At 33.7% G+C, this 23,796-nt stretch overlaps 2 protein-coding genes across 7 annotated transcripts in view; one reads left to right on the top strand and one right to left on the bottom strand.

Moving 5' to 3' along the window:
• Positions 1-853, bottom strand: part of LOC143222068 (mitochondrial tRNA-specific 2-thiouridylase 1) — a 40,649-nt gene extending 39,796 nt beyond the window's left edge. For 2 of the 5 annotated variants that reach the window (XM_076447935.1, XM_076447939.1), the window contains exon 1: positions 367-843. The gene's annotated coding sequence lies outside the window, so the exon portion shown is untranslated. Of the gene's footprint in view, positions 1-366 lie in introns of all 5 variants that reach the window. The other 3 variants (XM_076447937.1, XM_076447938.1, XM_076447936.1) reach the window with 3 other exon arrangements.
• Positions 854-4,276: 3,423 nt separating this feature from the next.
• The window catches only part of slim (scruin like at the midline), a 45,322-nt gene continuing 25,802 nt past the window's right edge, over positions 4,277-23,796 (top strand). Inside the window, exons 1-3 of one of the 2 annotated variants that reach the window (XM_076447934.1) lie at positions 4,277-4,878; positions 7,731-7,885; positions 12,409-12,493. In XM_076447934.1, the coding sequence (XP_076304049.1) occupies positions 4,779-4,878; positions 7,731-7,885; positions 12,409-12,493 (340 nt within the window). In that variant the 5' untranslated portion in view covers positions 4,277-4,778. The remainder of the gene's footprint in view (positions 4,879-7,730; positions 7,886-12,408; positions 12,494-23,796) is intronic. The other variant, XM_076447933.1, reaches the window with a different exon arrangement.

The raw sequence follows: 23,796 nt of genomic DNA, 5'->3' as shown, positions 1-23,796 counted from the left end.
TGAATCCATTATTTTAAACTAACCAATAAGTCACACACAAGATTTAAATATTTGAAATAATTACAGTAATAATTAAAAACTACTTTTAATCACTTAATTATTTTCAATAAAGATAAACCACAATCAGAAACATTTCCAAACTAGCCTTCATTCAGTGTCTTTAACATTGTTGGGTATAATGAATTGTCCACCAATATACAAGATCCTTCCCTTAAATCATGCTACTAAATTGATCCCCAAGAATATTAAACCTTTAATCCAAATCATGATAATCCTGTTGTATTACCTTGCACTCACTATAAGTAAATGTTGTCAATGAAGCAATAACATGAACTAAAACGCATCAATAATGAATTTTATACCTACCGGACTCTTGTCTTTGTTATCTAAGCGGTACAAGAAATATCAATTCCTAATTTATTATTTAACTCTGTTGTACATACTGGTGAATAAAGGCATTTTAATATTAGAAATGAATGACTTTATAATACAAAACTGTTGTTTTTAGTTAATTAGACTCTCAATGTTTTACTTTAGAGTTTCTTCAGAAGCAATCCAATAAATTACAAATTCAAACTGAAAGTACAAAGCTTCAAATGATGTTGATACTACCATTACTAATGATACCGATAGCGACCATTACAAGTTTCGTGATAGTTAATAATGAAGTATTAAGAAATATGTCAATCTTTTTACTATCTATACTTTTAAATAAATGTACGTTTTTAAATATTTTTTCAACAACTTATAATCTCTTTTTTAATTTGACACAACTATTATTTATACCAATAGCCATACTCATACGTCTTGTACTCGTATTTATGCTTTGAAACAAGTATCACATACATATACAATATAGTAATCCTAGCAATAAGAACAAGCTGATCGTATATTCAAGTTACTGATATTATGGAAAGAAATATAGAAATATATATATTATTCAAACTGTTATTGAGCCAGATAAATCGTATAAGCAGTTTTTAATAATAATGCAGAAGAACGATTTGTGATGCCGCTATCAAATATTTATCAGGCGTTTATTATAATAAAATTAAAATTAGAATCTGTCGCCAAAGCCATTCACCCTTTTCCGCCTATTATCTTTACATTTCCTTTAAAATTAATTTATCTAAAAAAATACTTCATCATCCAATATCCGCCTTAAATCTAAAAATCTCATACACGATGATAACACAGTCCTTTCGCTAGAATTATTACAGCATATTCTCGTTTGTTTGTTTTTGTTTGTTTTTTTAATTTCGCGCAAAGCTACTTCAGGGTTACTACGCTAGCAATCCTAATTTAGCAGTATAAGACTAGAGGGAAAGCAGCTAGTCATCACCACCTACCGCCAACTCTTGGGTTACTTTTTCACCAACGAGTAGTGTTTTTTATATAACAATCCTGTAATTCCGGGATTTTGCTATTAGTTCTTTATCTGTAACTTTATCAGTTATACACAACTGTTCTTTATAAGTTTTGAGGCCCGGTATGGCCTGATGGGCTAAGGCGTTCGACTCCTAATCTGAGGGTTGTGGGTTCGAATTCTAGTCGCACCAAACATGTTCGCCCTTTCAGCTCTACGGGCGCTATAATGTAACAGTGAATCCCACTATTCGTTGGTAAAAGAGTAGCCAAAGAGTTGGCGGTGGGTGGTGATGACTAGCTGCCTTCCCTCTAGTATTACACTGCTATATTAGAGATGGCTAGCGCAGATAGTTCTTGAGTAGCTTTGCGTGAAATTCAAAACAAAACAAACAAATCTTTCTAAGTTTAATAGGGGAACATTATTTAATTCATATTGTCAAACCCCCCAGTGGCTCAGCGGTATGTCTGCGGACTTACAACGCTAAAAACCGGGTTTCGATACCTGTGGTGGGCAGAGCACAGATAGCCCATTGTGTATCTTTGTGCTTAATTTAAAATAATAAATATATCATGTTGTTAAAATAAGCTATTTTCGATGGGCCCGACATGGACAAGCGGGTTCGCATCCCGGTCGCACCAAATGTGCTCACCCTTTCAGCCGTGGGGGCGTTATAATGTGCGGTCAATTCCACTATTCGTTGGTAAAAGAGTAGCCCAAGAGTTTGCGGTGGATGGTGATGACTAGCTGCCTTACCTCTTGTCTTATTACCTTATTATATAATTTTAAAACAAGTAAACTGTGTGCTGTTTGTTTATTATTGAAATTTATTACTAGCAAGTCACAAACTGCTACTGTAAAGAATCACGGTTCCATAAAACCTGACAAACTATAATTGATTATTTTCCATTACCAAATGAACAACTTCCTTAAAAGATATACAACTACTTTGCTTTAGCCTAATTCACAAATTCTCATCCACTATAATATTTGTGAATTAGTATTGGGCTATGCAATCCATATTAATAGCTTGATGATCACTACTACATCCAATCGTTTAGAACCGCGATAAAATACTTTCCATGGTACCTTTTTGTTGTAATTCATTGAGGTTTTGGTTAGATTACATTGCTATATTCTCTGTTATACACCATAAGTTGATGAGTTGAAGGTATATCTGAAGTATTCCAGGAAGGTTCTGCAGTTACAACTGGTACAACAGTGATTTTAATAAGTAAAACTTAATGGATTCTATTCCATTGCATAAGTAATAATGTTTTTCATTGGAATTCTTGAGCAGATGAAAGAAGATGTGTAACTGATTTAATTCTTCCATATACAGTTCAGTTTCTAAATATTTTAATCTAGCGTTAATGGTCTTTTGTCATTCTTTAATTTATTAATTATAATTTTTCTGTTTATTATTAATGCCTCTTTGTATTTCACTAGTGTTCTTTTACACTTTTTAGATTTCAATGTTATAATCCTTATGTAAATTTTAAGTTTTATTCTTGTATTCATTCTATTATATTCCTGGCTTTTTTCTTCATAACATTCTTTACATTTTTCATTCTTTTTTATCTGGTCTTATTTTCATTATTTTATTATTTATACAGAAGTTTTCGATCTCATTTCCATCTTGAAATTGAGTCTTGATGTTTACTAAAATAATCCTACTCCTTACATGAATGTTGTAACGATTTTTATTATTAAAAGCTCTTCTGATTTATTTGGTAAAAAGGATAATACAAATTCCAGACCACTTAATGATAACAAAAACATTTTTATTTCTTCTGTTATATTCAGTTATACTGATAGCCAACAAGTAGCCAAAAGTTTCTGCAGTACAGTAGGTTTTGGAAATATTAAGCAGAGAATACATTGAACACAGACAGCAAAGAAAACAAACCGAACTGAACAAATAAACGAAATCTTTATTTACTAAAGTCTGAGTGTATTTACCAAACTGCTAAGGCTGGAATGGCGTTTTAAGACATCTGCACAAGGCAAAGCCAACAAGAATCATATTCACATTTGATCAAAACATGCAAAAAAAAATCACATTATAACACATTTTCAGGTTTGCAAAAAAATGTGCTAGTGCAATAACCAGTAATTCTCTCAAATGATTTCAAATAACACAATAAACTCAAACCATATTGTCTCAGTATCAATGATCACCTGTTGAGATGGGACTACACAGTGCTAAAGTAATACAAGCTGTTATGAGATAAACATTATTATACATATTCTTTACACAATGTTTGTTTGTTTGTTTTGGAATTTCGCACAAAGCTACTTGAGGGCTATCTGTGCTAGCCGTCCCTAATTTAGCAGTGTAAGACTAGAGGGAAGGCAGCTAGTCATTACCACCCACCGCCAACTCTTGGGCTACTCTTTTACCAACGAATAGTGGGATTGACCGTCACCTTATACACCGAGGTATATAAGGGAGGGCGAGCATGTTTAGCGCGACGCGGGCGCGAACCCGCGGATTACGAGTCACACGCTTTACGCTTGGCCACCTTTACACAAAGGAAAGGATTAATATATTATTTCAGCCATATAGCACCTGATTGTTAATTAAGTCAGAACACATGCACCAAACCCCAACCTGTCTCCCAGTGACAGTCACTTGAATTACATCTTACGAGATTGAAAGTAAGGGGTTGGAATGTGTCATATTTCTTGTAATAATCCGTGTTGTTTACTTCGCAATGGTATTATCGGTTATGTGGGCTATTCTTCCTTTTGTGTTTACAAAACACCATTTAAAAAACAATGTTACTAGGGAAGGGGTTTTGCTAATAACTTTATTAACACCTCGAGTATGTGTTAATTTATCAATGGCTTAGTGGTAAGTCTGAAAGCTTAAAACGCTAAACATCGGTTTTTGAAACCCGTTATGGGTACAGTACACATCGCACATCGTGTAACTTTACGTTTAACAGCAAACACATCTCTGTGTCTTTGTATATTTTTAGTTTGTTTTTCTTTAACCCCTATTGTTTTATAATTTATAACTTTAGCCGATAAAAACGCTGTTATACTTGTTCCCTGCATTAGAAGTTTTATATATTATTAATTGCTGTTGTTATATATATTATTATTATTATGTGGAGTTTGTGTGTAGATTTTAGATGGAAATTCGAAAATTATTATCATACTGGTTTCAATATTTGTTTATCTCATTCATGAATTCATTCATATCTGTATATATTATGAAGTAGCAAAATTACCCGACTTTGTATTTCAACTTCAAAGCGAAGTTAAATAGGCGTAAGCAAATGAGAGACTTAAATAAAGGGTTTCTCAGTTGTGCAGATTTTGTTGTATAGCAGTGAGCATCTACGATAGCTGTTGGAAATTGCTTGTTTTCGTTTTATTTTGTTTCCCGTTTTAAAGATACTAAATGGAAGGTAAAATACAGAACCGTATTTATTGTTTTCAACCATACAAAATTAAAATAAAATTCCCTACAACAAAGACTGATGAACGAGTACGTCTACAAGGTATGAATTCATTTATGATGTATTATTAATATTGTTCCTAAATTTCACGGTGGTTTTTAACTAGTTTGAGAGTTGCATTTTTGAATGAATTGGTATGCTTTTTGTGATTGTGAATGGCTTAATGTATAGTTATAAGAAAAACTTGCTTACTACAGTATTCTTTAGTGTTAAAGAAATGTATATAATATATATATATATATATATATATATGTAGTTAATCTATCTACTAGAGACATTAATACCAGTGAGAAACTACCTAAATTAAGGGTAGGCAGACTGTTTGTATGATAATGATGCCTTTTGAGGATGATAATAAGGTTTATTTCTGACAATTATGAGATCTTTGTGTTACTAAATTTATTAATTTTTAATCAGCTGTTACTAATAAAGATTTAACATCTTAAATAGTAGTATTCACCATTTTGAAAAATTGCTGTGAGAAAAACATGCTTAATTCAGATGTTATTAAAGAAAAAGAACATGCTTTAAAACTGAGAAGTTTCAGTAAATGTATTTTTTCCATGTGAGGATTTGATATCAGGACCACATATAATTACTATTAACTTGTAAGACCTTGAGTAATAGACATGTGTTAAAGGATTGAAAATGTGCTTTCTATTTACATTTTTAAAGAAAGGTGTTAAGTAATTATAATTTGTTGATGTGTTGGACATAATTAGTTGTGCCAAACGTTTTTGAATGTATGATAACATTTAAGGATCATATGAAAAAGATTAAAATTTTGGTAGATAGCCAACATGGTTCAGCTGGAGGAAGACTTACCTCACTAATATTTTGAAATTCTGATAAGAGGTTACTGGTTATGTAAATGAAGATATGGGTGTGCATTTGGTATACCTCAAATTTCAAAAGGCATTTAGCAATATGCCAAATAAAAGAATTCTTAAAAATTATTTTTTGATTGTTTTGGGGAGTGGGGGGATAAATTGGTTCATTGGAGAGAAAAGTGGCTGGACTGAAGAAATCAGAGGGTTGTTAAAAAAAAAAAGTTGTCCATGCTGGATGCTCGTCACAAGTGGGGTATCTCAGAGCCCAGTGCTGGGTACCTTTGTTTGTTTTTTTTAATTTTCATCAATGAAATAGGTAAAGCAGCAGTCAATAAACTGTTTAAACTTGCTGATGATATTAACTATTTATCATCCATGGAAGGGTTTTTTCCCATTTCTGTAAGTAGGGTAAATGTATAATGAAGGGTTAAGGTTTAGGATGTTGTTGCTCTGTAAAAGGAGTTAAATCATTTGGTGAGCTGTGAAAAAAAGGGGCAGTAGCTTTTAATTATAATAAATCCAATCCGATGTATGTGGGCTATCATGGCTTAAGTGGTGAAAATTTTGGTGAGAATAACATTAATAGTGTTATGGAAGAAAAGAACATTTATTAAAATTCTGTATCATAAAACAGTAGTCAATAGTAAGATTTTATAAAACACAAAGTGAATTTCATATGATATAGAATTATGGTTTTGTGTTAATTAGCAAAGAATTAATGGCATTTTTATTAGGTGAGTGAATCCTAATTTAGCCTATGTAAAAGAGTAGGTATTAGAGTGACTAGTGACACCTGAAGAACTCTTAACGGAGCACATAATTTCTCTTTACATCTTCATCATTTCTTTTTTTTTGGTGAATCAAATTAAAACAAAAACAAACCTTGAAAGACTTGTTTTCTGAATATGTAATTGGTTAATCTCTCTTCATTTTTTAAACATTTTGACAATATGGTGGACACCATATTATTTACAAATTACATATCTTATGAATGGTCAAGAAATTGCTTAAATATACTAATGATATTGGGATTTTGGGTATTGCTGACCATGAGGATGCTGCTGGTTTACAAAGATTTGGCAAATTGGGCAAATAAATGGCAGGTGGATTATAAGGTAATGTACATTAGTTACTTTAACTTAAATTATTAGTATAATTTTAATAAGAATAACTTTAAAAATGTTATGAAATTAGAGAATCTTGGTATTCTAGTTGAGAAGTCTTCTAAATGCAAACAATATGCTGTTTTGAGTTTTAGATCAAATAGGTCTCAGTGGTTTATTTACATAATAATTTGAAGTAACTCTATAATGGACATTATTTTATTGTATAAATCACTATATTGGTCTTATTTGGTATTTTAAATTCAGTTCTGGGTTTCATACCTTAAGAAGAATGTTGAATTATTCAAAAAGGGATTAAAATGAAGGATACTAGAATGATACCTGGGAGGGGAAGGCCATATGAGGACAGGTTAAGACCTGTGAATTTATTTTCTTTTGAAAAAAAATCAAGATTTGATTGTGCAATTTAGTTGTTAAGAGAATTGATAGTGTCCATACATTATCTTTTTTTGTGTGTGTCCCGAAGTGGTAAGCATGATAGGACATAGGGAGAAAATATTTCAATATTTCTGCAAATAGAATTCCATATCCTATTTGTCTTAAAACTAGAAATAGCATTCTGCTTGGCTGGCTTAACAAATTTTTCAGCCAAAACACCAAGATCCTTTTCTTCTACAACCTCAAAGGTTATTGCTATTAAAATTACATTTAGAATTTAAATTGTATTAACCTTAATGCATTTATTATAATTAAAACCTGTCAGTTAATCACTAAACTCATCAAATGATCAAAATCCTTTTGTAAAGAAGCAACAAAAGTTTAGCACTTTTCTATCTTTGATATGTATTCAATTATTTAACTTTGTGAACTATTGTGTGTTAGGATAAACTTCATCAAAACAAAAAGTGTTTAATCAGAGATGTTTTATGTTTATACTCGTATATATTTTGATGTTGTAAGGTGCAACTGGAAGCATTTTTTTTGGTTTTTACACTCATAGATTCATCTTGCCCTAAAGCAAGAAGTGGACACAGAATAGTAGCGGATAACAGTAACATGTACTGTTTTGGTGGTTATAATCCCCATGTACATAGAGAAGATGAAGATTTATTAGATGATCCATACTGGGCAGAGTCCAGTCCTTTATTTAAAGAAGTAAGGAGATGTTATTTGTATATATACTTAATGTTTTTCTGTTACATTAAAATTGAATGCAATTGTTTTTTGTAGTCCGTGTGTTTCTTCTCATGATTTTTTTCCATACAGTAGGGAGTATTTTTTGATAAATGCAACATTAACTATTGTTTTTGTTTTTTCCTAGCAATGTATTTTATTGTAACTTATTTCCTTTTAATCACAATATTTATTGACTTTGCAGTGGTATTTCCAGAAATCCTATCAGATAAAACCTGTATTAATGTGCTTTAATGACTTATTATATGACTCTCAGAAATACTAAAGTTTAGGAAGTGAATTTTTGTCATAGAAAAAGCAGAGTACCATGTGTGTTTGGTACATTGTCGAGACTGGAAGGTGTCTGAGTATGATCTCTCAGATTATTTGTATGATTTTTCTTGGTATCTAGTGCATTTTGGGACAAGCTTTAAAGCAATTTGACATTACTTACATTGCATTTTTGTATTCTTGTGCTATAAGACTGAACTTTATTAAGTTCATCTTTTAATACACTACATTGCATTTTATTTAGGGTAATGCAGTGATGGTTCTTGAGTGAATTAGGAATCAAACTGAATGCAAATTCAGTGTTACAGCACATGAATAAAATTCAGTGTGATTGATATGAACTTGTTTTATTTTGCTGTAGTGTGAGATGATTGAGAAAAAGAAGAATTTTAATTTTATCATTTTTGAATGATTCATATTTATGAAAAAGAAAATGTGAATATATGTAACTGAATAATGAAATCACAATAATAAAAAGAAAAGTAATATTTTATGACTTCATTTATTATTCTTTCATCAAAAAATGTGAGCATATGTAACTGAATAATGAAATCATGATAATTAAAAGAAACAAAAATAATAAATCTAATTTTATCACTCCATCTATTATTCTTCAGTCAAAAGAAAACTTTTTAAAACTGTCTCTTTTTCCACAAAATGGAAAACATTTTAAATTACAAAAAAGGCTTAAAACAATGATGAAAAATAATAATTACATTATAAGGGCCAGAAACAGCAGAATACCTTTTAGATAGACTTCAGGCACATTTAAAGAGTTAAAGTTTTAACATCCTAAATGTTAAAAACCCAGTAGCCTAAAATGTTATTACTCTCCCATATAGTTTCATAATTGGTAGCTATCTTAAGTGTTTTTTCTTGTAATAGAATAAACAACTGCTTGTCCAGTAGGCAGAGATTTATAGTAAAATTTATCTCGAGCATGAAGTGATACACATTCCATGTCCTTAGTATTACAAGTATTTCTTCAACTGGAGGAATATAGGTAGTTCCATTTGAAATTAGGTTATCTTTAATTTTGTTTGAATATTTGTATATAATTCTAAATATATTCTTCTGTAATATTATCTGTAGAGGCTCATTGTTAGTGTTGTAACCAATTTAAAGTAGTTTTATATTATTGTTGCTTGGTGTTTCTTTGTCTTCTGGAATAAAGAAAACCCCAAAACAAGGTATTTATACTGTGATGATCCTGTGATAAAGGTTTCATAGGTTAACCTGAATAAGTATAGACATGAGAGTTTCAAAAGAAAAAAGATGAAATATGAAAATTGAAACATTTTTTTTCACATTGAGAACACTGGCCATCAAATCAATTGGAAATCAACAGTATTATACAAAGTAGATAAATATATAAAAGTTCATTAATCAAAAATATTATTAATTTCAACACCTCCCAAGGCCATTTTAAGCTGAATAATTTTCAATACATGTGTCTTTGAAGTTGTTTCAAGTTCTAGAGTAATACAGGTATTGTTTAACAGTATTACTGCTAGTAGGCAATGAGAGATAGAAGGGCACACAAATGTAACTAGTTTTTTTTGTATCAAGATGTCTGATAGTTTGTTCTGTTTTCTGAGGTTTTTCACTGATTAATGCATTATTGTTATAGGAAGTAAATTTTGCATCATTTTTAACTAAATAATTTTAAAGAAACTTCCAAGAAATACATTATAACACTGATGTCAGAAGTAGGATTATCTTTATGACAATAGAATAGAACTTTGACTAAATTTTGACATAATGATGATAATAAGATACATTGCAAGAATGAACATCTGCTGGAATTGATGAAACTGTGGAAAGAATAACAAGCATAAGACAGATAATTAGCTCTGCCTCTTTCTATATTTAAGTTAAAGTATACATGTAATGACCTCTTAGTTACATTCAAAGTTTAAATTACTTTATTATCATTGTATACAAATAAACATGGCAATAAAACGTAGTTATTGAATCAACTTTTGTTATTTTAGATGTTTTAAGTTTTGGCTCAGCATGGCCAGATGTTTAAGGCACTTGACTTGTAATCCGAGGGTCATGGGTTCGAATCCCGTCGCACCAAACATGCTCACCCTTTTAGCCATAGGGGAATTATAATGTGAGAGTCAATCCCACTATTCATTGGTAAAAGAGTAGCCCAAGAGTTTGAAGTGGGTGGTAATGACTAGCTGCCATCCCTCTAGTCATACACTGCTAAATTAGGGATGGGTAGTGCAGATAGCCCTTGTGTAGCTTTGCACAAATTTAAACACAAATGGACATCTCAAGTTCTTAATTTTATAAGGAACTGCTTAAAAAAAATTGCAATCTCCCCTAATATGAGAATTGTGACATTTGTTCTGTCGGTCTACCCTCTTCTCTAATTTGTTTACTGCTGGTTTGAGAAGTACAGAATTTAATAGAAATTGCTCAGTATAATATAGGTATTACTAAGATAAAGCATAACTTTTATAGTCAGTTTTCTTATTTTTGTTTCTGGAAGCATTAACTGAAGATTCAGACCCATCTGTCAAGCTCACATTTCAAACTTCCTTACAAGTTACCATTTTATATTGTATTATTTATAACTGATAGAAAGCCAATAGTTTAATTTGTCAAATGATATATTACATTGTTTTCATGTCTATACACAGAATTCAGTAGTGTGGTTGTTGTTGCTTGAAGCAACATTTGAAAGTCTTTGAACTTAGTACAGTTACAAGGCAATTTATTTAAAACTAATTATAAGTTGAAATGAGTTTATGGGAAAATATTTTTTTGAACACTTGTGGATTTGGTAAGGTAGAGACGAATTATCAAATATACTTAAAATCCGTGGTTGTTTAAGATTTTTTTTACTGAAAATATTATTGGTATTTGATTCCATTTTAATCTAAATTTAATTAAATCTATAATTAAACTTTTCCATGAGCAAGTTTAAATTCAACATTTAACATATACTTTGACAAATATTTGTCAAAGCTTTGTATCTATTAATTCAAATGATTGTTTATTTTAAATTATATCAAACTGACAGATTTTTTACAGAAATTTTCAAACTCCATTTGTTTCTACTTCAACCATTAACCCAATGTTGATTTTGTTTATTGCTACAGGTACCTACCTGTAATAACTTTCCAACATAATTCTTTTTATTTAAAGATTCAGCATTTTTGTTTTGGAAATCCTAAGTTTAATAAATGAGGATAAAGAGTTTTTTTTTAATAAAATATTTTTCTCTGTTAATAGATTTACAGTATATATTTTTTGTCAATATAGTGATTCCGACATTATTAAATGAATGTTTGTTAAAGTGATCTGTTTCAATCAAATGAGGAAAACCCTTGTTACTTTGAGATTTAAGTAGGTTAATCCTTAAATTTAAAGGATTAGTTGTTTGTTCTATGACCACATATACCACAAGTTAATAAATAAATTACCTGATCCATTTAACATAGTGCTATATCTTGCCACACGTGGAAAATACATCGCTGTTTAACAAATTAAGCAACTACGTATACTGTAAATAAACCTCTTACAAATTAAAGAAACAAATTTAAATAACTGACAAATAGCAAATGCATACATGGTAGAAAATTTTCCAGTAGGAATATTCTAAAATATGGATAATGTATTATTATATCTAAATAAACTGAAAGATAATGAATATAAAAACTGGCAATGAAATAAGTTCTTTATACTTTTTATAATAGATACAAAATTATTTGAACGATGAATCCATGAATATGTAAAATGTTATGACATTAGATGCTGTTAGTTTTTCTTGCTGTGTGAGTAGCTAACTTTGAAAATATTCAGTATACTGAGACAGAAAGACCAAGTAGCTGGGCTTTGTCTCAGCTTTCTCATGTTATACGTAAACAAATCTTCAAGAGAAAGGGAGGAGATAAGGTAATGACTATTAAGGTAGCATTGCAGTTTCCTTTAAAATCATCTAGTGCCTTTTAATATCTATTTGTAATGGCAGAGGTTAGAAGTTCCACACAGTAGAAATTTTAGTCTAAAAGTAACTTTTTTCCTACAGTTGGGAAGACAGTGAAAGATAGTAGGAGTTGAGGCATTATGGATACTCAGCTCCATACCTAACTGATTTTCCATGATAGCTAGCTAGTTTATCGTGTTATGTATTTAGTTCATTAGTTTCTTTAAAAGTATGAATTTAATAATATAATTTTGGCTTCTGAACATTACAGTTATGGAAGTTCAATCTTACAAGTAAAGTTTGGACAAAGCTTCATACTAAAGGGAACATGCCATCACAGCTGGCTTCTCATGCAGGTAAAGAATTATTATTTATAGTTGTTTAATAAATACAGTGCTTATTACTTGCAAAAAACTTGCACCCCCAGCCATGAAACTAAACATAGATCAGATGTCATCAGAAAAGAGTGAAAAGTATTTTTGGTTTCTTAAAAGTTGGCATAAAAAAAAGAGGAAAACTCGCTTTTAACTTCAATGCTACAATGTATAAACAATATTTATTTAAGCCTGGTTTTAAAACAAACAAAAAAAACAACAACAAAATGACTTAACCAGTGTTGATGACTTATTTAATGTTTTTAGAACAAAAGCAGGGTAGCAACTTTCAGCATTTACTTTAACAACTAAATCTGGCTTTGCAGTCAGTTATAAATTTTAACCAATTTGAAATGGATAGGTTAAAATGTGCATGTCATTATTTTTGACAGAGTTACATCTAAAATGTAATTAAACCACTTTATTATCAGTGTACATGAAAAATCTTGCCATCAAGATGTAGTTATTAACTCAAATTTTAATATTATATAATATTTAAATATTTAATTTTATAAGAAAACATTTAAATAAATACACGATGTTTCCTAGTATGAAAATTTTGACATTCATATTCTAGTTCTTCTTTGTTTCTTTGTTCTATTATTTATTTACCATCACTCTGAGAAGTGCAGAATTGAATGGAAATTACTCATTACAATATAGATAGTGTGTAGGCATGGTCTAATGTGTATATTTTTCAAGTTTATATGTTTATATAATCATAACTTAGAAGAACGGAACCACTTGCCATGTCTGCATGTCACAGTTTTTCTTTCACAAGTTGACAGTAATTTTTTCACAGTTTATACTGTATCATTTGTAACCAATAGAAAGGCAATGTTTTAATATATCCAATAATGTATAATGTTGTGTTATTTTTGAGTGTAGAGTATTGTCAGTTTCATTTTCAGTTAGAAACAACTTGGTGGAATTCAGGTCGAGCACCTAATGGAATTAATTTAAGCCCATGTTGTCTTAGTTAGAAAGCCAGCTAAATTATAAGACAGTTTGATATGTATGTGTTATTCTACATTCTTATGTGTATTATTTTAGTAAATAAAAATATTTTGTATACTAGTACTATCATATGAAAAAAGTGTAGCACAGTTACAAAAGATTCAAAGGGTAATACAAGAGAAAAATTAAATGTAAACAGATGTAGACTGTTGAAATGCTTTAAACTATTTTAGACAAACAGTTGTAGTAGTATGTTGCAATTTCTAGTTATTCTAAAAATGAAAAAAACCAAGAAGAGGTGATTTCTTTTTATGGTTACAAGGTATGTAAAATCAATTGATTCCATATAGGGTTAGGTCAGAGAAAACAGTAGCTAGGAAATAAAATGTTTGATATTAAGGAGGATTTAGATGGTATGCAAAATTAAATTTAAAATTTTTAGAAGAAAAAACAATTTTAATCTTAATGCAAAAAAATTACTTGGCATTTGAAGCATTTGGAGGCATCAAGGGTTGTAGCATGTGGAAACTTTTTTCATATAGAATGCAGCACTGAATGAGAATAGCTATTTATGTGAGGGAAGATTAGCACCTATTAGAACTACATTTTCAGTATAGGAAAATTATAACTTTCAAATGTTGGACCATAGTTATGGCCTAGATCTGGAGAATCTGGGTAGTCCATGTTTATTTATGCAGCTGATACAGCTGCCAACTCACAAGCAATCAAGCACTTGCATATGATATGAGAGTAGGTTGTTACTTAGCAAGTTAAAGTATGATTTATGACTCTCCACTTACAATATTAGATATTATCAATTATTATTGCTTCTAAATATGATAATTTGTTTATTACACATGCCTTAAACCTTTAGCACTTCTGGTTTTTTTTCTTGTTGTTGTTCAGTGTTTGAGTTTGTATTTTTCTTGAAGTAATTTTCAAATTAGACATACTCACTTTTTATCTTAAAAATTATTTCACTTTACATTCCCTTATTCTGATCAAATTTCTTCAGTTCAAATGCTTTTGTTGAATAATCAACATGAATTGTGAAGTTCGTGTCACCATTTTGGGTGTAACACTATCAACATGAGCTGTACCACAGGTTTTAGGTGCTGATAACCTGAAGGTAGATTTCTTTACATTTATTTGCCAGGAGATTGAATATTATATGGATTAGTTTTTATCTCCAGACATTGCATCTCTTTCTCCCAAATTCATCAGGTTTATAAGGACTTTGATTGTCTTTTTTCTCATCCTGATTTTGGTGTGCTGTTGTATACTCACCTTGTGGATTCTGTTCAATTTCCCAAAGGTTTCACCAATGTTGGATGCTCTTAATGGGTGTTGGCAACATTGTGTCTGATACTGGTGTACAAGTATAGTGCTCACAAAATCCTGGCTTTGCTGGAATGTCCTTGTTTAGCATTGTAGTGCTCTCTCTTGTAGGGCTCCATGATAAGTTGGGTCAGTGAGCACTGAAATGTAGCATCTTTCTTATGGACAGTCCCATTTATCAAAGAATAAAAATGAAAAAAATTGAAAGAAAAACAAATTGTAGCAAAATGACCACTCATGGATAAGTCTGTTGTACAGTCAGATTCTATACTTTGATTTCTAATTATCCATTCTTCATCTGAGAAAAATCCTTAGGGCATATGTCTCCCTTTTTTATTCTAAAGGGATTAGAGGGACTTGCTAGCTCCCCTATGACAGTAAAGAAGTTGTGCTCTGGAGACATTTTAGTGGAAACATCTTCACTACAACATGCCAAACTCCTCTTGAAATTGAAGGCCATTGGAGATGTATCCATTGAGGTCAATCCCAATACAACTTTGAATTCTTCAAGAGGAGTTATAGTTGAAAAAGATTTAAAGAACATTCCTGAGTTGGAAACCCTTGCTGGTTTCTCCAGCCAAGGCATTTGTGTGGTGCACAGAATCTTCACTTGAAAAGATGGAATTATGGTACCTACTAATGTTTTGATATTGACATTTACATAACCATCTCCTTCTGTTACAGTCAGAGCAGGTTATCTGAGCTGGAAGGTACGGCCATACATTCCCAACCCTCTGAGATGTTTCCAGTGTCGACAGTTTGGTCACTCAAAAACATTATGTTGTGGTTCTTTAACATGTGCTCATTGTAGTGGCAAAGACCATGATGCCTATGAGTACAAGCTGAAACCACACTGTGTTAATTTTACTCTAATTTTTGCTCTAAGTGAGTGGAGGAGAAAGAGGTACAATGCATGAAGACTATAAACAATATCTCTAACCAAGAGGCTTGGAAATTATTGTTCCTCCCAAGTCCATCTCAGACATACGCTGCTGCACTCTGTTCCACTGCCACAGTGGGAATGCAGACAGATCTCTCCATGCCTCTAGTAGAGTCGTTTGAAAAGAAAAGAAACATTTACTCTAAATGGTTAAAAGAGTTGATGAATCTATGTCAACTTCCATCTCTGTCTTCACCACTCCTTCCAGTAGTTGTCCAGTTCCACTTTCTTTGGCTTCAGGTTAAGGTGTTTCCTAAGGTTCATCCTTTTCTGCAGCCTCGAGAAGTAAAACAACTATTTGTTCACATCCTTATTTGCTGGAATCTTTGTCCACAGACAGAGACCTGCCTACTTAACCCAGAGCAGGATCCATGGTGGTCAATAGACCTTTGTTAAATAAACAAAAAAACACGGTGAGAAACAGAAGGGCTTCCCACCATGTTCTCCTCCATTTAAATAAAAATGGCCACTCTGATTCAGTGGAACTGTTGGGGTTTCCATTCATATCTAGATGACATTAAGGATTTGATTAATTCTTGCCATTTTATTTGTCTCTCCCTACAGGAAACGTTTCTGGAACCTGCTGATACAGCCATCCTTCAGCAGTTTTCTTTGTACAGAAATGACAGGTTATGTGATGGACGAGTGCATGGTGGGGTGGCACTGCTGGTTAATAAGCATGTACCCATCCATGCTTCCTCACGTCATACCATCAATATTTATTCTCTTTACCTGGCTCCTGAAGAGACCTATGATCAGTAAGACCTTGATGACCTCATTGAGTAATGAGGTTTTTTTAATCCTCTTTAGGCCCCCTTTATGCTCTATGGATCACTACCTATCTCTAATCAGTACTGGTTCTTATAGTTATTTTCATGCACCTGGTTCGTCTTTTACTGCTATTGATCTTTCTATCTACTCCCCTTTACTTTTCTCTTAAGTTTCTTGGAGAGTTGACAGTAACCCATTGGGCAGTGATCATTTTCCTGTCACTTTGAGAGAGACTGGCCATGGTTGATGCCACCAGACCCTTGTGCCTCCATGGAAGTTGGACCAGGCCAACTGTCCCTCTTTCACTGCTCTCAGAACTTGATCCTGCCATCATCTGTAAACCATTGATAGATGACTGCATGGCAGCAATGACTGACTGTATTGTCCAAGCAGCTGCTCAGTGTATTCCTAACACCTCAACACTTTTCCCACAGTACCTTCGTCCTTGGTGGAATCCTGCCTACCACATGGCAAGGATAGCTCAAAAATGGGTTTGGGATATCTTTTGTAGTTATCCATCACATTTAAACTGCATTGCATTTCAGTGGGCCTGTGCACGTACTCGGCAAGTCAGACGTCAAACCCAGAAGGAATCTAGGCTTAAATTTTTTGATCTTGAGAAAGCTTATGATACAACATGGAGATATGGCATCTTGTGAGACTTCCACTCGTACAGGTTGCATTTCTATTAAACAATTTTTAATGAATTGTTGATTCCAAGTCTGTGTGGTTCGACACTTTCCTACAGGAACTTGGAGTTCTTCAGGGCTATGTCTTGAGTGTTACACTTTTCATTATAAAGATTAATGCCATCAGTGAACAACTCCCCCTAGAGTTGCAAATAGTTTCTATATCAATTACTTCCATATTTCATGTTAGTAGTCGAGCATGAGGTTCATTAAACAGCAGCCACAGACTGCCCTTAATCACTTACTGAAATGGACCACAACAAAGGGTTTTACCTTTTCTTGCTCTAAAACTGTTTCCATGCACTTTTGCTATCAACAGGGTATTCACTCAGATCCCAAGTTCCACCTTGGAGAACTTGTGCTTTCCATGGTTCCTGAGACAAAGTACTTGGGGCTTATCTTTGACTATAAACTTACCATTTTTCCATGCGTCAGTCAGCTACGTATCAAGTGTACAAGGGCACTGAACGGATCGATGTTTTATGTTGAAAATCTATTGTGCCCTTATTTGGTCAAAACTGGACTATAGGTCACTGGTCTATGTCTCTGTTAGGACTTCAGCCTTCAAGATCTTGGGCCCTGTTCACTATCAGGGGCTTTGACTCTGCACAGAGGCCTTCTGCACTTCTTCAGTCCAGAGTTTGTACACTGGGTTTCATGAACTTCCTCTATACCTTCGCCATTTGCAACTGTCTTTACTGTATGCTTCAAAACTTTGATTCTTATTACAGCATCCCACCTAGGTTTATGTTTTCCTTCCTCAGTGGGCCATGCATTTTCAGAATATATGGTCTACCATTGTTCCTTTTGGCCTTTGTATCGAGGTGCAGTTGGATGAATTGGGTTTGTCCTTGGATAACATTGCTGTATCCACTGATCTGCCCATCTCACCATGGCTAGTTACCATCCCCAAATGTGACTTTTCTTTGAGTCACCTGAAAAAGATACATACTATCAATTTGAAGTATTGCCTTCATTTGCTAAACATTTTTCAAACCATACTTTCATTTTCATTTATATGGATGGTTCAAAATCAGGTGGCTCTGTGTGCTCTGCTTTGGTTTATTGTGGTTTGATTGTTTCACATGGAATTCTCTTTACAGTTTCTATGTTCACTACCAAATTGTATGCCATTTCTCTCACCCTGGATCACATAGAAGCTATGCAGTACACAAATCGTACTATTTATACTGACTTGCTTAGTTCTCTATTAGCCCTGGAATCACTTCATTTTAGTTCTCATCCTGTTCTCATTGATATTCAAAACTGATTGGTCCATTTCTCTCTATTATCCACTTTTATCCAGTTCTTTTGGATACCAGGCAACTTCAGTATTTATGGGAATGAGCTCACTCACATTGCAGATAAGTCTGTCTGCTCTGGTACTATTACTGCCACACTTGCCTCATACATGGACTACACTCTTGTATTCAAGTTGGTGCCAGCTGATAGTCAAGTTGGAGTGAGCAACATGATAACAAGCTTTTCCAGATCAAATCTTCTGTTGCTCTTTGCACATCTTGCTTCTGTACAGATCAGAAGGAGGAAGTTGTTGTAGCTAGGCTATGCATTGCCACAATCTTTTAACTCATTACTTTCTTTTATTTGCTACTGATGCATCAGTGTATGGTCTGTGTGAAACTCAGGTGAAAATAGCCCACATTTTACTGTCATGCTATCATTACGATTTAGAGTGACAGCACTATTTTTAACATATTTTTACCATGGGTTCACACTTGACATTGGACAGTGTCATTGGCAATGGTGATACTGTCCATCCTAGTTGTGTTTTTAAATTGTTAAGGGCCATTTGTCTTTTTAACTCTATTTCAGATTTTAATATGAAAATTAGACTGTTTCACTTTAACATAATTCCTTTTTACATTTTTTTAATGATTTTACTTTTTATCTTTTTACTGGTTGGTTATCATAGATAGCCCAGTTGTTTTGCACCAGTAAATGCTAAATAGCCAATGAACCAACTAACCCATGGGTTTTTGGACTTTATTTCTCAGGTATATGATATTTAATCTCTTGCTGTTATATGTTGTAATCTACTTCCTTTGTTATTACATGACTATACTTCCCAACTCTATTTAGTGTTTCCTGCATTCCCAGACATTTGGGTTTATGTTGATCAATTTGCCAATGATGATAGTATACTTCATCCCCCACAGATTTCAGACCAGTTTGCCTTTCCTAGGACTGACTGTCCATATCTTGAACAACAGCTGATGGGTTGGGTTTCCCCAAGTTTTCTGTTTCCATTTTAACCTCAAGATCCTATTGTAATACTTTTCCACAGCCCATCTCTTGTCTGAGGTTATTTACAGAAATTCTGTGTCTTTCTGGAAATATCCTCTTCCTTTTTACTTCCACATTGGCTCATTCATCCTTTTCAGCTTTAGATACATGGATTATTTTATACTCAGGCCTTTTGGGTTATGATGCTGTTTTATCTAGAACCCATTTACTTGCTCCTTATCTTCAGAATTTGTTTGTGGCTTAATTTTAAAGATGTTTTGTTCTATTGTCCTTTATACAGTCTCAGGGCCCTTGAAGTCTTGGGTGACATTTACCAAGCAACAACCTTCCTTTCTCATCTGTTTGCCTGCTTATCTCATTCAGAGCCACATGTGGTGCTGATTCCAGTTATCTTTCCTTCCAGTTTCTTACCTGTCCCTCTTTCTCATAGTGCCACAGCTTGTTGTTTTTCTTAATGATGCATCATACACTGCCATCAGTTGCAGTGACGACCTGGTACATTCGGACTCAGTTGGAGCTTGCCTTTGCAGCCTTTATTGTAGTGTTTTTTCATGTTAAATGTTTAGGTTCTTCAAGCTTTGACAGAGGAACATGAAATTCAGTTTTCTACTCCATTTCTCTTGTCCCAGGTACCTGTTTGCTTCCTTTCTCCTTAGAATCATGTAACTTTTCAGCATTTATTAGAGGCAGTACAGACTATCAAACCTGTTCCACATCATTTACCAACATTTTATTCCTATAGTTTAGTTGTCCCTGAAAGACTACAAGCCTGTCATTGATCTGTCCCATTGCAATCATTTTGTTCACCTTGCATATTTCACCATGGAATCCTACCCAAATCTTCATTGGGCTTTTCCTTCATGGTGGATATTTCCAATGCCTATCTGTATATTCCCATCTCAAAATGGTCTTTTCCTTATTTTTGGTTTGTCAATTGAGGGATGGTATACCAAATTCATACCATACCCTTCTGGCTGATTTTGGCTCCTTATGCTTCCTGTGAGGTGGTGTGAACCTTTACTCTTCAACTTTATGTCCTGGGCTGTATTTCTATTTTTACGTTGACTGGGTATTTGTGGCCCATTCAAAACAGGAATAGGCTAGTCCTACTCATCAGCTCCTTCTTGTAGCTGCATGGATAAGCTAATTTATCAAATTGGAGAAGTCCTTCCTCTGTCCTACCCAATACCTCATCAGTTGGGCATTGTTTTGAATACTCATATCAGTTGGGCCCAGTCTTTTCTCTCAGACTCTGTTCTATGTAATTGTCAGTTTGCCATGCCCTGTCTACTTCTTCACTTTTTGCAAAAGAAGTTCAGTTGGTTTTTGGGATATGGTTTTGTAGGATGTCACTAATTGCCCTCATCCATACACATATGCACTTTCTTAAGTGGACTCTGATTGATCAATGCAACCTTGGTTGGTATCCCTTGGATGCCCCTCACTCTTTCTATTTCCCTTTTAAATAAGCTCCTTTGGAGATTGAACAAGATTTGCACATTGGTGGGTGAACCACTTTCTCTTCTTTTACTGGTCTTCCATCTGTTTATGGACACATCCTTTTTGGGTTGGGGTGCAGAATCAATCACCAAGAGGCTTCAGGTCTTTGGCCTCTATAAGGACAGTCTTTTCATTTCAACATCTTTAAACTCCTAACCGTTCATCAGGTTTTGGATCACTTTCTTCCCTTTCCAGATATTGTCTGGTAATGATCCATTCAGACAGTTCCAAAGCAGCACCAAGTTGAGATCCCTCTGTTTTTGTATATGGGATCTCCTACATTGGGTTCTTGTGCAACTCATTTGTTAAATTGTGTCATGTTCTTGGTGTTTTTAACCTCTTGGCAGATTGTCTTTCCTGCCCCAGCAAGGCTTACTCAATGGATCACTCCTTTCATCCTGCCTTTTTCCAGTGGCTTTGCAGTCTGTGGGGTGTTTCTCATAGAGATAATTTTGGTACTACCATTATTTTCCAGTTACCACCATTTTGGTCTCTGGCTTCTCGTCCTTGGATTCTGGCTATAGATGCCTTCAGCTGTGACTGGGGACACAAATTCCAACATGTTTATCCTCCTCTCCAATTGCTTCATTAGGTAGTACTAGTTCCTTCTGATCAATTTCTACTGGCCAGCTCAACCTATCACTCAATTACTTCACCTACAATTATTCCCTCTAGTTCCACTTTCCTGAATACTAGACATTTTTTTCATCAACCCTATAATTGGTTCTTTATCCTACACTACATATCCTCTGTCTCCATGCCTGGCTTTTGTCTTGTCTTTGGCAATGATATCTGGTTTCTCCCATTGTATAGCTCTTTTAGTCCAGTCCATTCATCCTTCCTTCATGGAATCAGCAAAAATGGAAGATAATTTGCACCTAGGCCCAGGATTAGGAATTTCCTGCTGCTTGCCATACATCCTAGTGTCTCCAAGTTTCTCATGTACATTTTCAGCCAGGGATCTTTGGTGTTTTCAGTTTCAGGTTATTGGGCAGCTTTATCTCATACCCTTTGCCTTTCCCATTGTCATAGGGTTTTTCTCCTGCCCATCCTTTCCATATTAATCTAGTCCTTTTGGATTTGTTGATTTTAGTAACCTGCCCTTCCAGATTGGGATATTAATGTGGTCCTTCTGGCTTCCTTACATTGCTTCTGTTTGAACTTATATCCTCATGTTCTTTGTCTCACCTGTTTCTTTAGGCATACTTCTTTCTCCTTATGGCCTGTGAACATTGATGATCTGACTTGTTTGCCATTGATGTTACATGCACACTTTACCACCATCTCCTTCAACAAGATTGTTCTTTCCTTCCCCAAACATCGGCAGCTCATGAGGGTAGCTTCTACTTTTCACCAATTTCCCTACTCTCTATTTCTCACTTGTCATCATCACATAGGCTTCTTTGTCCTGTGCATGTATTTCATTGTTGTATTGCCTTCATGACTTCCTTTAGTGACTCTCTTTCCTGTCTCTCTGTATTTTAGCAATCCTTTTCATTCAGGTATCTCTCTACTTGTCCTCTTTCCAGCACACTTTGTACTGTGTTATTCCTCATCAAATCTCACAACTCACCTTTTTACTTGCCTTTCACCTTTGTCAACTTCCAGAGGAAATCCTGCAATCTGGCATGTGGATTAATCCTAACACGCTCATATTCCATTATTTATATCCTATCACATTTTTGGCTTTGTTGGGTTTCTGTCTTCCACCTGTAGCTATACTCTGATCTTCAGTGTTACATTAACACTGGATAACTTTCCTATCACTTCCTCTCTCACTAGGATATAATCCTCTTATTTTCTGCCCACATTTTTGTACATTTCTCAAATGGGAGAAAAGTACACCTAGATCAGAAGTGGTGCAATTCCTCTCTTCAGAGCTTCATGTCTGACTCTCTCTCTCTCTACAGGGGTGTATTTCCCTTGCTTTCAGGGGAATGTCTATTTTTTCCTCATCTCGGTTCCTCTTTCTTACGAGAAGTACTGTATCAAAATTTAACATTTTCCTACACTGAAAATGTATTTCCAATGGATACTTTCCTCTTCTAACTCTTCCTTCCCACTCACCTCTAGTGCTTCCATCAACTTCAAAGTGAAAGTTCAGTATAGGTTCATAGAGGGAGTCACAGGCATCACCTGAGTGTACTGTGCTCCTACTGATGGATAGGTTACACATGATGATTGTATAAGATACATGTTGGAATTATTTGGTTTTAATGGGAAAGGTGAGGAAGGCTTTTGGCATGTGTAATAAAAAAAGTTTACATATAGAGGGCAGCAATAAATGAGAACAGTTAATCTTATGAGTGGAAAGAAGTAGCTATTAAATACATTTTCAGTGTAGGAACATTGTAACTTTGTGTAATAATAGGATATGGTTACAACATATTGTTAGTTCCTTGATATTTTTGCAAAAATGGTTATTGTTACTACTTGCTTGCTATTACCATTTTTATAAGTAAAACTAAGAGAATTGCTTTTAGCCCATGCATAAATCTTATGCCCATCCAACGATGTTACTCACTCAGTCAGTGAAATAGTCAGATTGACAAATTAGTAGTTTAGTGAAATTTTTGTTTTAACTCGATCAACTTTCTCTAGTGCTTTGAAGACTTATTACTCTGCAGTTAGTTTGTTTACTACTTAACACTTTGTGTGTGTAAAATGCTTATAAAATTTTGTTTGTATGTTATGTGCAGTGTGTTTGAGATTTTAAAGTTTTATTGCACATTTGACTCATTCCTATTACAAGTGATAGTGTATTTATGATAATGGCATGATAGTAATTAGGATCAAAGGGTAATAAAATAGTAAAATTTAAGTGT

This window comes from Tachypleus tridentatus, chromosome 8 (genome assembly GCF_004210375.1).
Source record: "Tachypleus tridentatus isolate NWPU-2018 chromosome 8, ASM421037v1, whole genome shotgun sequence".
Taxonomy (NCBI): Eukaryota; Metazoa; Arthropoda; class Merostomata; order Xiphosura; family Limulidae; genus Tachypleus; species Tachypleus tridentatus.
This window is presented reverse-complemented; position numbering and strand designations above follow the sequence as displayed.